Below are 18,760 nucleotides of genomic sequence, written 5' to 3'. Positions count from 1 at the left end.
TCTAATCTTGAGGGTTAAAGTGTGTCTTCTTCCCTGCAGTCTTTCATTCCTGAGGATGGAAACAGCATGTCTCTCCGAAATATCAAAATCTGCCAGGAAGACTACATGGTAACACAACCTAGAAGACCGATCTACACTCTTAGTCTGTATTTCTATAATCTTTCTCCTTACAATGTCTGCTCCTAAGAGCATTAGACATGTTTCGACATTGAGACTGGATATCGTAGCAATAAATAAATTTGAAGAGGACTATTACCGTTCGAAGGATTCCAATATTTACACTTTAACCTCCTTGTCATATATTTTATAGCTGCAGAAAAAAAAAACAAAAACTTTCTGGGAGATAATTCCCTGATTTCGTCACGTAATCCTGTTCATAACCATAATAGCACCTCTTTTCACCGCTCTTTGGATCGCTGACACTTACATGATGGTTCTTGCTTCCAGAGGACCGTGATAACTGCACATTAATGTCACAGCATTCTAGATGTTTATGCTCCTCATGTTCTATATATTGACAGAAGCTTTCAAGGGGATTGCACTGGGATAAACTTGGGGTGAAAAGAGAAAAGGCAAAGGGCATACAAATCCCATCTGTCCCTCATAACCTTTGACTACTTTGCCCAAAGGAATTGTTTGTTCAGATGAGGAAATGCGTGGTGAAACTATTCCACAACAAGTTGAATGTGTTTCGATTCCCCCCTTCGACTGTCTGTCCCATATAACGCTACATATTATTATCGAACTGAAAACTGATTTTTGCAGACTTCACTATTTCGCCTTCTGTATAAATGAATGGGTTACTTGGAAAATGGAACACCACCATGGACATATTCCCTTTCCAAACTAACAGATTAAAATGGCTCTGACTGTTGGATGTCTTGTTAATTGCTTGACTTGCTCTTCGACCCTGAAAATGGAGGCAGAAACCTCATTCGAAACGTCCGAGAACTATCGTAGTATCCCAGAAGATAGTGCTCTTCAACCAGTTCAGTTGTTTCAAACGTTTATTGTTACAGGTTTATGGAAAACGTTGCAAAAGCAGAAAAACCAATGATTATTTCGCTATCCAGAAAACACCGATTGGTTTTTGAAACGGAGACGAAGTTTCCTGAGAGATAATAAATTTGAAACATTATTTACGCAGATGAATTTCTCGACTTAGCCCCTTCAAGTCCACCAGGATGCGCATGTCCAGTATCTGTGTTGTGTCCCATCCACAACTGCATGCATTCACGGTTAATTCTGTACAAGAATGAACTTAGTACCAACACGAACAGCGGTGTGGGTATAGAAACTGATTTCTAGACCTGTTTATGGCATAAAAACTTAATATACGACTTGAAACGGTTAAATGTATTCATATAAAGCGCAATGGATATTACACGTAGGCTTGCTTTACGATTAAAAAATTAATTTTGCATACACGTCTCTTTATGTGTTTTCCATGATTTTCACACTAAAGGGCGATTATTTCCCTAACACTACTGACTAGAATTTTTTTCGGGATATAGGAAGTGAATATTTATTTGTTATTTACATGAAGTCCACGCTTTAAAATGTGCTTTTAAAACTCCCGTCGTTCTACACATTCCCAACACACCACATTCTGCCCACAGAGTAGATCTGTGTGTTCCATATGGTTCTCACAATAAACAGCGACTGTTTCCCTAAGCAGCAGTAATCGGTCGGGCTTTGTAGCAGAGACGTAATCTGTTTCCTGTGAGGTACGAACTGAGTTTATATACTCGTATATCTGTGTTCCATATGGTTCTCACAATAAACAGCGACTGTTTCCCTAAACAGCAGTAATCGGTTGGGCTTTGTAGCGGAGATGTGATGTGTTTCCTATGAGGCACGAACTAAGTTTATCTGTGTGTTCTGTATGGTTCTCACAATAAACAGCGACCGTTTCCCCGGTTGGGCTTTGAAGCGGTGACGTAATGTGTTTCCTCTCAGGCACGAACTGAGTTTATATTTATCTGTGTGTTCCGTATGGTTCTCACAATAAACAGCCATTGTTTCCCTAAACAGCATTAACTGTTTGGGCTTTGCACACACAGCGGGAGGTTAAAAAAGTAATTAAACTTCGGCGCTGAGCCCCCATAAGAAGAGACCACTTACTGCACAGAACTGCAAGTGGGGAGATAATATTGAAAAATTACTTGATTAGCTGGGAAAAAGTGAGTACAAATGGCTAAGGACAGGGGTCGGTAGCAAGCTTTTGTGAACACGGCGATGAACTTTAAAGGCAGGAACCTCTTGCCCAGTTGATTAACTGTCTACTTCCAAAGAACTGTCCAATATGAAGTTACGTAATTTCGTAAAGAAACGCACTTCATTAAAATAAGTTATTTTGTTGCTATCTGTAGCCATTAATCTCTCAGAAATATGGAAATTAGATTATAAGAACAGTTCCATCCCATTTCTGCTGTTCCTTCAACGGAACGCCTGTTGATTATATAACTCGCAGCACACAAGCGGAACAATATAAAAGACATCTCCAATTAATTACAAAGAAATTAAGAAAAGGGGAGGGAAGCGCAGGAAAGTGAAACAGATAAAGTAGTAGGAGACACTGAATAAAGACGCATAGGAAAGAGAGAGGAAAATAATTTGTGGAATTGTCCCATTTCATTATCTCGAAAATCCTCTTAGAAAGGCGGCGGGAAAATAAAAAAAAAATGGGGATGAGTTGTACTGGGAGGGGGTGAAAACAGCGAAGAAAATGACAGGGGTGGGGTGCTACAAGGATACGATATCCTTAATATCGGAAAAGAAGCACGCGTAAGGGAAGAAGGAGAGATTTAGAAGTATGAATTCAAGGTTTCAAATCTCGCCGCAATTTTACAGACCTGTGAAAGGGAAAAAGATACCCATTTCAAAGATAGTAAATTGGTAACAACAGACATCAGAAGACGAGGGGAAGTGATTCTGTGGATATATAGGAAATGAGAACACGGGGGGAAAGCAGGGTCGTCTTTATCATGATGTAGAAACCAAAAATAAATAATAATACTGTAGTCAAGCAGATGATTGGGTTTTAATTCCTCTGAGGGGTTGTGTTTCAGTTCCAACCTTACAACTTTATCTCAAGATTCATGATTAATGGATTTCACAGAAAAATATATTCCTGCTAGAACATAGCAAAATCAGATAACTGGGTAGAAATGAAACAAAAACTTATTATACAAAACATGACATCTTTCTACAAGTAACTAAAGGAAAAAAGAAAAATATAACAAAGTAGTGTCATCTCAAGAGACCCATAAACCAAGCACACGTAGGCAAAAAGTTGACAATCGCTTTACACGATCTAGGAAGTTACAGACGTACTGTGGGTTTGGAGGAAAAGTGAACTAAGCCTATGTTTAACTTTCTATAAATGAACGGTAATATGCAACGGGGAATTTTGACCAATGAATTAACTCCAAGGAAATTAGTCCTTCAGAAGCTACGAGCTGCTCAGCTACTCAAGAATTTCCCAACATTTTACGGAACCCGAAGGTTCATTACCGCGTTCGCAAGAGCCCTCCAATGGCCACCACTGTCCTGAGCCAGATCAATCCTACCCATACCACCACATCCTATCTCTCTAAGATCTACTTTAATATTATCCTCTCATCTACGTGCAGGTCTTCCTAGTGATAACTAAAGAGTATGATTTATGAAAATTCGTTTGGATCTAACAGTAAATCTGTTGTATTATAGAAAACATGGTTAAGTCGGAAACTGAAGATCACTGCTTTCTGGAATGTGAGATCGTGCTGCCACGTGTAAGGGTGACTACAGACGGGGTATGGATTGACTACTTAAACACATGACTCGTAAGTACAAGTAGTTAGAGCGCCACCGCTAATCTCCACAATTAACAGATCCCCACAGCACCCACTAAGCCTTTCCCAGCCTGTCATGTCTTCACTAGCCGTTCCTTGGCAACAGCTTCTAACAGTGGAAATTCTTCAGGTTCACGCGTTTAGGTTCCACTTCTTCACAGCCGCCCATGCAATACTCCTTTGAACTCTCAACTGACTAAGCTCCTTGCTTATAAAATCTCCGCACGGACCACATAGAAAACACTGTTCTTCTATTGTTGCGTTGGTGTACGTTGCCGCGGGAACGTGTTGCCCAGAAAACCCGTTCTTTTATTGTTGCGGGCGTTATATAGTAATGGCCGCTGTTTACAGAGTCACCACTTAGCAACGGATCTGTACGCCTCAGTATAATATGATTGTTCGCTACTGATGTTTTCGAAAGAATCTATCTCTATCCCTTTAGCCCTGAGGATGGAGTCAGAGTTGGTAATGATATCAGCTTTTGCATCAATCTTCATAGTAAAAGGTAAAAATAAAGTTGTCCATGTGTTTAATTAATTAAACACCACACCGTGAAGACGTATGGAGGCGTGAAGTTACGGGTCTACCATTTTTCACCTCGATACTTTTTGAAAATGAGTGGTCAGCTTCAAGCCCAGGCTACTTTAACCCCAGGGCAATAGGAGGCTATGTGGGCCCCAGAACGGGTCTGGACACTATGGATAAGAGTTAAATTCTTGGCCCAAACAACTTCAATATGATAAACCGAGTGGGTTAGTGTAGCAGTTAACTGTGCAGACGTCCATTTGGGAGGTGGTCGCTTCGAATCTGAGTTGGGACACCGGATATTCTGACTGGGGTTTTTCGTGGTTTATATCAGCCTCTCCAGGCAATCGGCGGGACAGCGTCTCAGCTACGCTACAGACGCCTCCTCCCACACTGTTTCCAGTTCATCATAAATCACCATATCATCGGACGCTACATATTGTGATACAGAGAGCGCTGTACAGTAACTACACAATAAATGTGATAAAACAACACTATTTGCCACATTATCTTATTACTGTTATTAGAACGCGTTTCCGTGTTGCACTCCAATAAATAGAGCGCCGAAGTCGCATTAATCAAATTAATTTAATTTTCTCTACCAATTACAGCTAACTGAAGTGTGTAACACATAGGGGGGGGGGGAAGTGGGAAGGTAAAGGAACTCACTGGGGAGAAAGGCTAATTTTCGAAGGTTTAAGTGGAATGTCAGGCTAAGTCATATCATGTGACAAGCATGTCAACCTCCTCCCCTATACCTCCACCCCTCACAATCACTACTGTCGCGTGTTGCGTCCAACAAACCTGACCCACAAAAGTGCTGCCATCTGTGCGAATAAACTGAAACTCTCCTTGGGCTGCTACTCTCATTAAGTGATTCCGAACCCTCGCCCCTCCACCCCTGTCACCCCCCAAAAAAGGGGTCTCATCCCTCACTAAAACCGATGACACGAGAATAGAGAAAAATTAATGAAATGTACGAGTAGTATTGTCCCCCTACCGCCAGAGGGACAGTAAGTCAATTGACTGTGATGGCGGTTCGATCAGATTCCACCAATCGGCCTTAGGAATTATGACAAAGAAGAGAACAATTGCATTGGGTCCTGGGGACGTGTGGCAAATATAATAAGTGATAATACAATCACATACGTTGAAAATTACAAAAAAAGAGACGTGCAAGAAAGACGGAACAGTAGGAATGCATATATCCAACGCCGTCATTACAAAAACAGCCATGTTGTAACAGAACACAGTCGATGGTCAGGTAAGCTAATGCCATCTTGTGGGACTAACCTATACCTACGAGATGACAAGTCGAATTATAACGCAGTTACTTAATGAGGCAATGAATTTCAACACTCTCTATGGGCTGCACGACGGAGGAGTCGGAGTTCGAGATCCGGTAGGGTCAAAATATTTTCTCCACGTCGTCCATAGCGGTTCTGCAGCCCACTCAGCCTACAACCAGTGGGTATCGCGGGCTTTTCCCCCGGCAGTAAACCGGCCAGGGCGTGAAGCTGACCATTCACCTTCAAACTAGAGTCGTGGTTACATTTTTGATGCATCGTGTCCGTTGGTCCGCGTGTTGTAGAAAGAATGTGACGAAATTTCGACCTAGAGGAAGGGCCAAGACTATAAGTCTCTTCGGCAAATCTGATTTTGATCCATATCTGTGCAACATAACTTCTGCTTTACGTACAACCGAGATCGAACTACGCAGACTTATCCAAGCGGGGCAATGTTTGCCGACTTGTCGATGTCGTTTCCATGGAAACCACAGGATCAGACCATGGCACTGAATGACACTGTCTCAGTCGGTACTGCAGCGCCGACCGTTGCCGAAACATGCACCTATTTATTATTATTATTATTATTAATTCATTCATCTGCACTTTGCTGTGTCTGTAATTGGCCTTGCGGCTGTTGACTCGGCACATTAATAATAAAGAATTGAATTGAACTTCGTTAACTACTGTAAATTTCTAATTTTTGCCGATGATCTAAAAATTCTCCGCATTATTAACTCTCCACATGATTGCCTCTTACTTTAATCTGACATTAATTCCGTATGTGACTGGTGCACTGCTAACTCCATGAAACTTAATATTGCTAAAACGCGTGTTGTATCATACACCAAAAAAAACAAATTTTATGAGCTACGAGTATCAGCTTTGTCATGCTATCATTACACGCACCAGCAGGATTAAGGACCTTGGTGTTTTCTTCGATTCAAAGTTACATTCTCACACACGTTAATTACATATTTTCTGAATGCATAAAGCTTTTAGGCCTTCTTCATTCCATTACATACAGGTTTTCCTCCGTGGAGTCTGTATGTACTATATTTTACTTTAGTCAGGTCCAAGATGGAATATGCCTCAGTAGTTCGGAACTCCATCATCTCGACTGATGCCAATAAGCTTGAGCGCATCCAGCAGTTTGCCCGTCTGTTTTTATCGTTTTTCCCTCATATTTCATATAATTATGCTTATGCTTGAGAGAAATTAAGTCTGCAATCTTTACATACACGGAGACATCACCTTGATGCACTTTTTCTTGTTCAGGTCTTTCGTGGTCTTAAATCCTGAGCTTCTCTTTTGGAAAATGTTAGCCTTCGTGTTCCTCCCAGCAATCTTAGGGACTTCTCATTGATTGGCGTTTGTCCCTCTAATAAACACTGTCCTTCTGCTCGGTGCGCTTATGCTGCCAACGCGGTGGGTAAAGATCTCGACATATTTGCAATCGGAACAGTTTGTCTCAATGACACTGAACCTATAATTGTTAATAATATTTGTTAATGATACTCTTTAATATTACTTGTGTGTATGTGGTCTTATTTTATTGTTCTCTCCTGTTAACTTTAACTTTAATTTTTCTTGGCATTATTATTAATCTAGTCATTATGTAGACTCTTAAATTTTGTATTTGTTTTTTAATTATTTTTATGTAATTCTGTGTACTCATGCTAACCTTTTAATTGGCCTCTGTGCTGTTAAGTTGTACGTAAACATGAATTGAATTGAATTGAATTAGGATGTTGAGCTGCCACACGAATAAGAATTAATTGGGTTATTATTATTATTATTATTATTAACTTCTATGTGTGTGTGTGTGTATGTATGTGTATTGTCCCTTCTCACCATATAATGGAATAACCATTCGAAATGTACTTATTTTATTTTCTCACCTGTTAATGCTAACTTTAATTTTTCTTGGAATTATTATTAATTTAATGCCATTATATAGACTGTCGTCTTTGTATTTTGTCTTTTAGTTATATCTGTATTCCTATGTACTCGTGCCAACTTTGTTATTGACCTCTCTGCTGTTAAGTTTGCACGTAAATAATTGAATTATTATTATATCAAGGCGTCTTTCCAGAACTTTTGAAGTTCACAGAGTGTATAATCAAAAAACTTACGATTTCATTGTGTCCTTGAAGGGCTGTAACATGTAAGAGTGGATAGAAGATAGGATTGTAGTGGAAGCTGCAGCTACTTTTGAGAACCCGTTATATTTTCAACGGGAAGTTCACCGGCGAAGCATAAATATCATTAATATGTAGAACATGCATTTAACTATCACGTGTTAGTGACTAGACACGGGGTTTGCATCTGATTTATTGAACACTTACAACTCGTTAACTACAAGTAACTATAACACTACTGCTAATTTTCACATGGTCGTTGCTTGGTAGTGGCTCCGAACAATGTTCTCTTTTCACTCGAGGAGTATTCTACTGGCATCATTAGCCATCACTGACTACTCCTCGGCTGACTGACTGACTGACTGCTAAATTGCTGCCGGTCCTTGCCAGTACAGTGATTCTTGGTTCGAAGTTCCGCGAGACTCATGATAGTATTTTACTGTCTGAAGGCCCTAGGATAAGGGATCAGGTCACTGTATTATATCCCCCAGTGACAGGGTGGCCCAGTTCCCTTTCCGTCGCCATCTACGACTCGCAGGGCTACGGTGGAGGCATTCTAACCCGCCTCAACAAGAGGGAAACCATTGACCTGTCCAACTGCCTTCGTTACATAACCTCATCACGGACCATATCCGGTAGTTCCATTGTTACGCGCGTATCCGTTGTCGCGATACGTATTGAGCTGTTACCTAGCAGCGGACGGATTCTCTTGATATTTCCTCCATCATGTCACAGTTACTTCAGTACGGCGTTCACTGTAATGATATGCAAGAAAACGGCGTTACTTGTGGCTTGATCGACTCTGCAACAACAGGTTTCTGACAGTGCGACCAACAAAGCATAGAAAATGAAACATTACCTGAATTCAGAAAGTACGTCCTGGAGTACGCACGTTCCTTCATATCTGAATACGCTGCTGCATTTGTGGACACATACGAGGTTCCTTTAAGCTTTGTAAATTCCAAATATTTCGTTCTGGAATGTGACATTTCGGAGGAATTTGCTACCTCCATCGTCAAGGAAGATGATCTTCTGAAATGCTGGTAACATTCTACCGAGACTAGAAACGTCATATCCAAGAAGACAACCTTCTTCGTAGTCATTCGCTTAGGGATCCGAAAGGTGAAGGGATGACGAAACACGTGTTCATATAGGGAAATGCTGAGCTTTAGACTAGCAACGGCGGCCGTATGAGTCTCCTGACTTCATGCCGAAGTTTTCATCTGTGCGCTCAACGATCCGAATTTCCAAGTAGAAGCTTCTCCACAGCGTCTAGACCAGCTCTGGGGCCCACCCAGCCTCATACCCAATGGGTACCGGGGGCCCTTTCCCCAGGGGATACAGCAACGAGGAAATGAAGGTGACCCCTCAAATTCATCTAACCTGGAGGTTATGAATACCTAGAGCTACACCTCCAGTCCCCCATACGTCTTCATGAGGTGGTGCTTAATTAAACATAAGGAAAACTTCATATCTGTGCCAACGGCAAGAGACACCCTAAAAGCATACCGATGTTTTTAGTACAGTATACGCAGACGGTAAAAGCGGGTAGTGGTATATTGCCTCGTCTTCTGGTCGCAGTAGGATGGTAGTCAGGAGTGTGGGATGAGGTTAATAAGAACAAAAGTAGTACTTTGAAGAACAATTCATTAGCCGTTTGGTGCGATATCACTCACCCACCTCGGGGCTAGATGAAGCACAGAACTGATCGGCGATCTTCCTCAGTTCCTTGCCCACCTCCTGCCAGTTCTCGCGGGTTCTGTTGTCAGTAGGGACGGCGGATGTCTTTTCATTTGAGGATGTGCTCCTGGAACGTCTTGAGCGTCGAGGCGGAGGGCAAGGACGCACTCTGACGCCACCCGCTGGTGTACATCGTCTGGGAGGTGGGATGGGCACCTCTGACTGGGCTGATCTTGTGGTGGGATTTGACACTACGTCTGGTTGAGGCAGAACCCGCAGCATGGCGTCACGGTTCAGGGCCTGCTGTTGGTTTTGGCTACCAGATGGCTCTGGTTCCCCTGACCCATTGCCACCATCAGCATCGTTCTCTCTTCTCTGCGCCTCCCTGTCTACAGACAAATAAATTACGACTACTGTGGAGTTGTAAGCAGAAACAAAAGATAATAAAGTGACTATGCACGCACATGAAGCATTCGTGGGATTTGAGGTTCGCGCAATAGAGATTCCTGGGATACGATGCCGTGTATTCTGGCATGAGCTTACCGACGTTTCGGAGGAAGTATAGCCACCATCAAAGTGTAAGCAGAACAGCAACCAGATTGGCAACAAGTTTCTCCGAAACGTCGGTAAAATATCACATTACACAGCGTCACACCCCTTAAGTAGTAATCCTCATACGAACCATTGGCCTTTTCATATAACCTGCTTATACGTTTAATTATTACGGCACGGTCCAAGGAAAACCATCATTAGATGATTAGAAATGTTAGCAAATAAAATATAGCATTTCAAAATATATAAAAATGGAATTAGAAAGCAGATATACTTCAGTTTGTTCCTTAACCTTTAACAGACATCCTTAATTTGTGACTATAAAATTACTTATTCCTAAAAAACAAAACAAACTCCGTGGTTTTAGTCCGCAAGCGAACTATACCGACAGAGCGACAGCCGCTTGTCGACGAAGTTAGTGCCGACTTTTGCGGATAGAGGGTGTTAATCTCGGTTTTCTAGACCGGAGCCACCATTTCCTTGAAATAGCTCCTTAGTTATCCTCACGAGGCTGAGTGGATCCAGTTCCAAACCCACTACTTCTCAGAAAATTTGGTAGCACCGGCAATCGAACCCAGACCTCTGGATCTGTAGCCAGGAGCTCTGACCACTATACCATAGAGGCGGTCTCCTAAACCACTGACACAAGACGATAGGTAAGAATATGTTGCTCCAGGGAACAAAGATACCTTTTGAAGGAAGGCCGACGTACCTTATCGTCTTTTGTATGAATTCTCTTACTTAAGATTTACAAGTTCATTTAATAATCCTCGTGGTGTTTTGACCTACCTGAAACGTGGGAACAACCGCCATTATTTCTCCTTCATATGAGAAGTCACTCGAACCAAGTCCGCAATATAATTAAGAGACGAGGTAAAGTTGTCCCTTCGCTTAATTAACCAAGCACCACGCCATGATGATGCATGAGGGAGTGAATGTGTAGCTCCATAATCAAGCTTGACCTTAGTTAGATGGAGGTGAGTGGTCATCTTCACGCTCCGGCCGCTTTACCACCGCGGAAAGATCCTACTGTATCCATCGGGTAGGAGATTTAGTGGGTCTCAGAGCCGGTCTGAACACCATGGTGAAGAGAAAAATCTATCTCCTGGTGGTAATCGAACTCCGATTCCTCGGTAGTCCAGCCCGTAGCCTAGTCACTACGCCAAATATTCTCTCCTAACATTTATAAGAAGACAAGGAATAAAAAAAAAATAATTAATTATTAACTATTGCTTATTCATAAAAATATTTGAAAATATGAACTATATGTTGTGTTGTAAAGTGTGATTATTCAATTTTTATTGTAACAGCATCCATTCTATTTCTCAGAATACAACTCATGAAATCCACCATACCAAAAATATTAAGACATCAAATGTATAGATAATTGTTACATATTACTGAAGCAGAATACACTATAGACAAATTACGGGAAAGCCGAGACTTGGAAGCTTTCCGCTGGAGTATTAACTTTTCGGAATAGAAGACACAAGCAAAACATGTTGTGACGTTACAGCTTCAGCACCCACAAGAAGTAACTGCAGACACATGATAATGTGGTGCGTAAGAACTCTCTTCGTCACTATGTGAGCTCAGCCGGAAGGTAATAACTCCATCTGTTGATAGAGGACACGAACTACGTGTACAAAGAAGTAAACTACTGAACATGAGGTTTATATGTTGTCAGTAAAGTAACATCAAGAATCAAACTTCACTCACAGCAAATAAGCAGCTGCCATCGAAGCTAATCGGATGTCAAAAATAAATATGTTATTCCAAGTTCTTTTTAAAGTTCGAAGTTTTACAAATATTGACCCTCGAGTCTAGATAAACATTACATAGATGGCTTTCCCTCTGGTGACAAGATAGACAAACTAACAGACAGCAGACGGCGTTGTAAACACATGTACGTGATTACTCATTAATGGAGTGTTGACGCAACAATGGCATTACAAAGATCAAAACAATTGACAGTTTTACAGTATGGAAGAATTCGACAGTTAAGGGGTGCCAACTTCTTTCACCCACTCACTCAAGGCGCTGAGCCCTTCTTCAGAAGCCTCCAATTGTGCAGCCACTCTAGAATTTCCCAGCATTTTATGGAACCCGATGGTTCATTACCGTGTCCACAAGAGCCCTCCACTGGTCACTATCCTAAGCCAGATCAATCCAATCCATACCATCCTATGTCTCTAAGATCCATTTTAATATTGTCCATCCTTAGATATAAATGCTATAACTTTTAACTAATGCCAAGATGTTAAGATTTGTTAAAAGATCTAAAAATGATTACAGTTAGTCTATTTACAAAATAATGTTCAATACTTTTATTAATCTAGAACCAATTTGGTTCGTGTCCTTACATTTCTCCTTAATGGAAGATGAATATGTTCCAGAGCATGGCTTCGTTGTCTGATGATCAGAGCTCTTTTGTATCGTGGTCCAGTTATTCAGGCTACGCTGTTTGTTATACCAGGTTGAATCAAGTTATATTTTCTAGTAACTACTCATACGGGTCCGCGCCATAGCTCAAGCGGTTAGTCGGTGGCTTCCAACCGCGGCGGCCCGGGTTCGATCCTGGGTCTAGTCAAGTGGGATTTGTGGTGGACAAAGTGGCGCTGGGGCAGGTTTCTCCGAGTACTTCGGTTTCCCCTGCCAATCTTCATTCCACCAATTACAATCATCTTCACCTATCATCTGGGGCTGGTACAACAGGCCAGAAGTGGCCGCAGTACAAGGGACCTAGTCCCACCCCACTAGCAAAAAAACTACCCATAATCACCCCTTTTGCTTATTAAATTCTGCAGCTTCACGTCTTTAAATATTGTAACAAAAAATGGTATTCACCAAATAAATGTGGTTAGATCTGCGTTTGCCCAGTTGGAATATTATTTCCTTGTATCCGTATGTTGGCAAGCCTGTTCCTAAACGTACACGTGTGAAAGATTACTTCTGTTTACGCTTAAAATATAACACAAGCGTCTTGGCAAATTTCCTAACACAATATATAAGTCATGTTGAAGTCCTCAAGTGCATACAACAAGGTTTATGGATCAATGCCTCCGAACTGACAGAATTCCGTCACACAAGAATGGTTCGCGCGTGGACAAGACAACATCTCACTAACATGATAACATTTGACCTTTATAAGCAAGTTTATTATCGTAGTGTAAGATGGTTTCTTTGTTTGTGGTAAACTTCGCTGATGACAGATAAGTTCGTATCTCTCTATTTTATCTTTCTTACAAACTCGGCCTTCGGTTGACAATAAAACAAAAGAAATCGTGGGAATATAAAATAAAGACACAATAATGTCACATCACAACATCCACAATTACGTCTTTCCATTGAAACGCGTTAATATGACGCAATATCTATCGATATCTTTATCGATAAAGTATTCTGAAAGTAGGGGCACATTATGTTTCTGTCCTAAGATTTGAGAAGCAAATAGTTTCATAATTACCACTTTTAACCTGGTATCTTGTTAATAGATTAAAATTATTTCCACAGAACATTCAGGTCATCTGTTATAGATATCACCTCCGGAATAAAATAGGTTACATAGACCAGAACACGTAACCTAGTTCAAACTTGGACACAAGAAATGCTGTCACAATTTAAGTGGAGAAACCCGTTAAACACAGTCCACTTTGAAGAATAAGTAAGAGATGGGAGGGTAATATTAAGAAAATTTTCTAACGAAATTGATATTTAGAGTGGGAAGTGGACTAAACTGGCTCAGGATAGCTACTTGAATATGTTTCGAATAATTCCACTCCATTATTTGAAGCTGTATTTTAATATTATCCGCATATATCTCTAGATCTCACGTATGTTTTCTTTCTTTCATGTTTTCCAACCATAATTGCGTATGCATTACTCATCTCCCCCCCCCGGCTTTCTGCATTCCCTGCCCGCTACATCCTCCTTGAGTTTACCGTATTATTTATTGTCTGTGTAATGGCCGGGGCCTGGATTTTCATGACCTGAAAATATTTAAAAAATTACCTATAAAATGACCGAAAAAATACAGGAAAATTACATAAAGTATGACCCCAAAATGTAATATGCAGGGCCCGGATTTTGATGACCTGAAAATATTAAAAAAAATGACCTATAAAATAACCGAAAAAATCCAGAAAAATGACCTAAAGGAGAAAAGAAAGAACACTTCGCTTCCATGTTATTCACATTTCAGAAAAAAAATATGAAGAAAATTTCCCTAAAATGGCCAAAAATTACAAGAAATACCCTTAAAAGTCTAAAAATTTACCAAAACATTACCCAAAAAATAAAAAAATGACCTTAAACCTAAAAATGTCAAAAAATTACCTATAAAATTTACATTTCTGTAACCAGCAGCTCATATCCGAGATTTATATATTTAAGAGCATCGCATAGGATACAAGGAAAAAAAGATGACATGTCATCAAAATCCGGGTCCTGGTAATGACGGTGTCAGTAGTTGCCACTGTACAGTATAGGGTGTAACTGCAGGCTGTTTAATGATGAATTTAAAATGATTTGGAGAGGAGTGTTTGCAGATAATTTGAGGTATTTCCCAGGATAAGGTTAAATCAGGAAAGGCCTCAGTATAATCGGTGCCTCTACTGAGCTGTCATTACATTCCGAAAGACCTAGAACCCAGAACCGTTACAACTTCAACGGGCTTGCTAGGTTTGATGATTCGAATGATATTTGATAGAGGAAAATGCAAAGGTGTCCCTGCACTTAATTAATTACGAACCATGCCTTGGAGACGCATGGAGACTGGAGGTATAGCTCCACGCATTCGTTTAAGATAGACGATAGAGGGCACCTTCACACCACGCCCGCTTTACCCCCACAACCCAGTGGATAGGAGGCTGGATTGGTCCCAGAGCCGGTATGAACGCTGTTATCCCTGCAAAGAATTGAACATCGATTCGTCGGTCCAGTCCATACACTAGTCTTCGATACGGAGTGAGCTATTCCGGCGAAGGAAGTAAATTACAAAGTTCCTTACGATGTAATTTCCTGTTACCTGTTTCTCCTGTTACCTCACCTCTCATAAGATGCAAGAATATGACGCCGTGTTGTCTGGTTGAAGTTCAACAATGCTTCGGAGAAACATGCTTCCTCCGTTTTCAGGGTCAAAGAATAAGGAAAGCAACTAGCAACTAGCAGTATGACACTATGCCTCTACGGAAAGTTGGCGAATTTCAACCAGACCATGCCGTCACATATCCCGTTGTGACAACCTCAAATCCAATAAACAGACACTCTTTATGCTGTTCCTAGCGCTCCTGAAGCCATGTTTAGTTTCTCCGCATATTCTTACTCGATCTTGGAGAGTATAATACCTGCACAGTTATAACAAATGGAGTCCTTACTCCCCCCCCCCAAAAAAAAAGACACAAATAATCCCATGTATTCACGATCTATGCTGAAGCAGACATTTATTTTTAAACTACAAAGTATGAAAAAATAACACTCAGCCCTCATTCTTTTGTTAACAAACCCCAAACAAAACCTTTCGCAAAGTGGTCCCATTTCTTTGACCTATAAGTGATCCTAAAATCCACCTGCAACAAGGTGCCTATAAAAACAGTTCCTCCCCTCTCTGGTGCTTTTCTTTCTCGCTTAGGGTTTAAGGGAAATTTGAAAAGGCGAGATACTGTCTGTACCTGGTGAAATGGGGTCAGGGGACGGATCGACACCTGTCTGTGTAGACTGAGGGGTAGCAACCCTCGCTTTGAACTATAGATATATTTCCAGTAATGTTCATTTTAAAAGAAAAGTCCAGACTTTCACAGATGACACTGTTATTGCCCTACGTTTGATATATTCAGCTCAATACTAAGAAGACCGATGCAGCCCGCAAATTTAATCGGGTAAACGTTTGCTGGCCTTTCCGCGGGACAATACAATCTCCAGGAGATTCTAAAGGATTCTGACAACGGTGGATAATACTCAGAATTACTAATTTTTTGGAGGGGGTCCACTGCCCGGTTTTCTAGAAGATAGAAAACAGGCGTTTCGGAAATTGGATCTGTTTCCGGCCACAGGTGAGGGGGGGGGAAGACACCTACTCTGTTGGGTTCCTTAGAAGTAACTTCAATCACTGGACAACCTTTGTCAGCCTGGTCTCAGGTGATTAAACAGCTGTTGTGAATCTGACAAACGTTGTCTACTGATTGAGGTTACCTCTTTCTAAAGGACCCAACAGAGTAGGTGTCTTCTCCCTCACCTGAGGACGGAAACAGATCCAGTTTCCGAAACGTTTTCTAGCTTCTAGAATACCGGACGATGGACAAAGAAAACCCAGTAATTCTGAATAATGTCACCAGGTCCAGGATCGAAGTGTAAGCTACGCATGAAACCAGCAAAGATAAGCTAAGCATGAAACCGGTAAATTTAAGCTAAGCACGAAACCGGCAAAGCTATGCCAAGAATGGAACCAGCAAAGAGAAGCTAAACATGAAACCAGCAAAGATATGCCAAGCATGAAACCAGCAAAGCTAAGCCAAGAATGGAACCAGCAAAGATAAGCTAAACACGAAACCAGCAAACCTGTGCCAAGCATGACACCAGCAAAGCTAAGCTAAACTAAGCACGAAACCAGCAAAGCTAAGCCAAGAATTGAACCAGCAAAGATATGCCAAGCATGAAACCGGCAAAGCAAAGCTAAGCTAAGCACGAAACCAGCAAAGCTAAGACGATGGGCAAAACTCGGCTTGCCTTCTGTTTCTTGCCGGTTACTTTAAACGATTTAAAGAAATGTTGCCACTGAGACGTCCTTACTCTGCAAGCAGTCCAAGCGCTCGGTCAGTGTTGAAGCCTCAAACTTACTGAAGACCCAGGATATGATATTGTGCTGCGTGGTCAAGGCTATTGCACGCCTCGGGGGACACCCCTGTTACAGGTCTCAGCTGGTTGACAGGTGGGACGCAGCGAGATGGAATAGGTTCAGATATATACAGACCTGCAAACCTTTCTCAGAGGAAACAAAACGGTGCGGATTATGCAGTCCCAGTCAGTAGGAAAGTGTGGAGCTGAATTTTGATTACTTTCGTTGTTTGAGAATAGCTACGAGCTGGACGACCGGGGTTCGATTCACGGCAGGAACATGAGATTTCTCTCTTCTGCACACAGTTCATGCCGATTCTGATGTTCCGCCTATTTCCTACCCAATGTGTACCGGGGAGGGGGAGCAATGAAGTGGACCATTTATCTGCGCAGAGATTAAGAATGCGTACAATTATACCTCCATCCCCCCCACCCCCCATACGTCTTCATGGCGTGGTGCTTATTCAAGAACAGAAAACTTCACTTCACCCTTATATACCAGCTAGCAACTTCTGAAAATTGGGGGATTTTGATGAAATTTGGTCTCACTGTCACATGATTTGATTGTGGTAATATGGGTTCCAATACTGCGTAATTACAGACATGGATTCCACCGCTTCTTAACAACCTTTACCGCCATCTACAGGGACTTTTTGAACGTGTGAAAGCGGGTTCCGACAAGCTGATAACCGCTTCGTTATAACGTGGTATTTAAAATAGTACATTGTAATATGGGGACACGCGATAGCGCAGTTGGTTGAGGCACTATGCTCAAGCCGGAAGGCCGCGGGTTGGACTCCCGATGAAGTCACTGCATTTTTCAATTGACTTATTCCTTCCAGCGGCACAATGACCCTGGGGTCGACTCAGCCTCTAACAGAAATAAGTACCAGGACTCTTCCTGGGAGTAAAGCGCGACCGGCGTGTAAATCTGATAACCTCACCGCCATCTGTGAGTCGATTGTCTAGAAAATATGGGAGCCTCGACGTCTCACAACCATACGGGCCTCCGCGGCCTGTTACAAGGATAGCTTTAACTTTTTTTTTACGTTATAATATAAAGTTTTATTGCCGTTAAAAGCCTCATTTCATGCGTCTGAAGGTTACCCGATCTTTGTGCACTCTAATATCCCCCCCCTCCCCCCCGAAACATGCGTTGTGAAACAGACCTTGCGAAGATGTCAAGATCACGTATAGTGACGCCATCTCACGATCTCAGACCCAGTACTAACAACTACAACCCGCATGTATGAAATGCAACACTCTATGCATCCTTGGTGCACTGGATACGGCCGTGAACAATGCAAATGTAACAACAGTGTAAGCGACAATTCCTCCCGTGTACAATGTAAACGGAACTCACACCTCGAAGATGGATAAAACTTACGTTTTACATTGAATTAAAGCACAAGTTATCATACAGCGACCGCCTAAATTTATTTACAAATGTACCAGACCTCCCGATCTATGTCGTTCAGGGAAAAGTTACTTTCTGCACATTGTCACAGGTCACAGTATGCCGCGAATCACAGTTTGAATAAACATGGTTGAAATTCCACACCAGAAATACAACATATCAGAGTCTTACAAAAATTAATGTCATTACCGCATGTGAAACCATCTTGCAACCGAGTTAAGTGCATGGAATTAATGGGGTGTTGCTTTGTTTATAAACATGTGTAAGAGATAGCGTTCCTCTAAAGAATTATTCTGCATTTACGGCTCGCACCGAGAACGTCAGAAGACACACAAGTTGACTCACCTTGTAATGCAAATTCTACTTCCGTCTAAGTTCTGTAAAGTGTTAATGTGCTGTCAATACACATAATTAAATCAAGGCTTTAATTAGAGTTGTATGTATAACTTCCCAGAACACAGAATACTAAGTTGCTCCCCAAGTAATCAGACA

The 18,760-nt window shown here is 41.5% G+C and overlaps 1 protein-coding gene across 2 annotated transcripts in view; it reads right to left on the bottom strand.

Moving 5' to 3' along the window:
- LOC111866462 overlaps window positions 1-18,760 on the bottom strand; it is a 49,000-nt gene that overhangs the window by 6,166 nt on the left and 24,074 nt on the right. The window contains exon 2 of one of the 2 annotated variants that reach the window (XM_023855436.2): window positions 9,469-9,857. In XM_023855436.2, coding sequence (XP_023711204.1) covers window positions 9,469-9,857 — 389 coding nt within the window. Of the gene's footprint in view, window positions 1-9,464; window positions 9,858-18,760 lie in introns of both variants that reach the window. The other variant, XM_023855438.2, reaches the window with a different exon arrangement.

The sequence above is a fragment of the Cryptotermes secundus genome, unplaced genomic scaffold (assembly GCF_002891405.2).
Source record: "Cryptotermes secundus unplaced genomic scaffold, Csec_1.0 scaffold300, whole genome shotgun sequence".
NCBI lineage: Eukaryota > Metazoa > Arthropoda > Insecta > Blattodea > Kalotermitidae > Cryptotermes > Cryptotermes secundus.
This window is presented reverse-complemented; position numbering and strand designations above follow the sequence as displayed.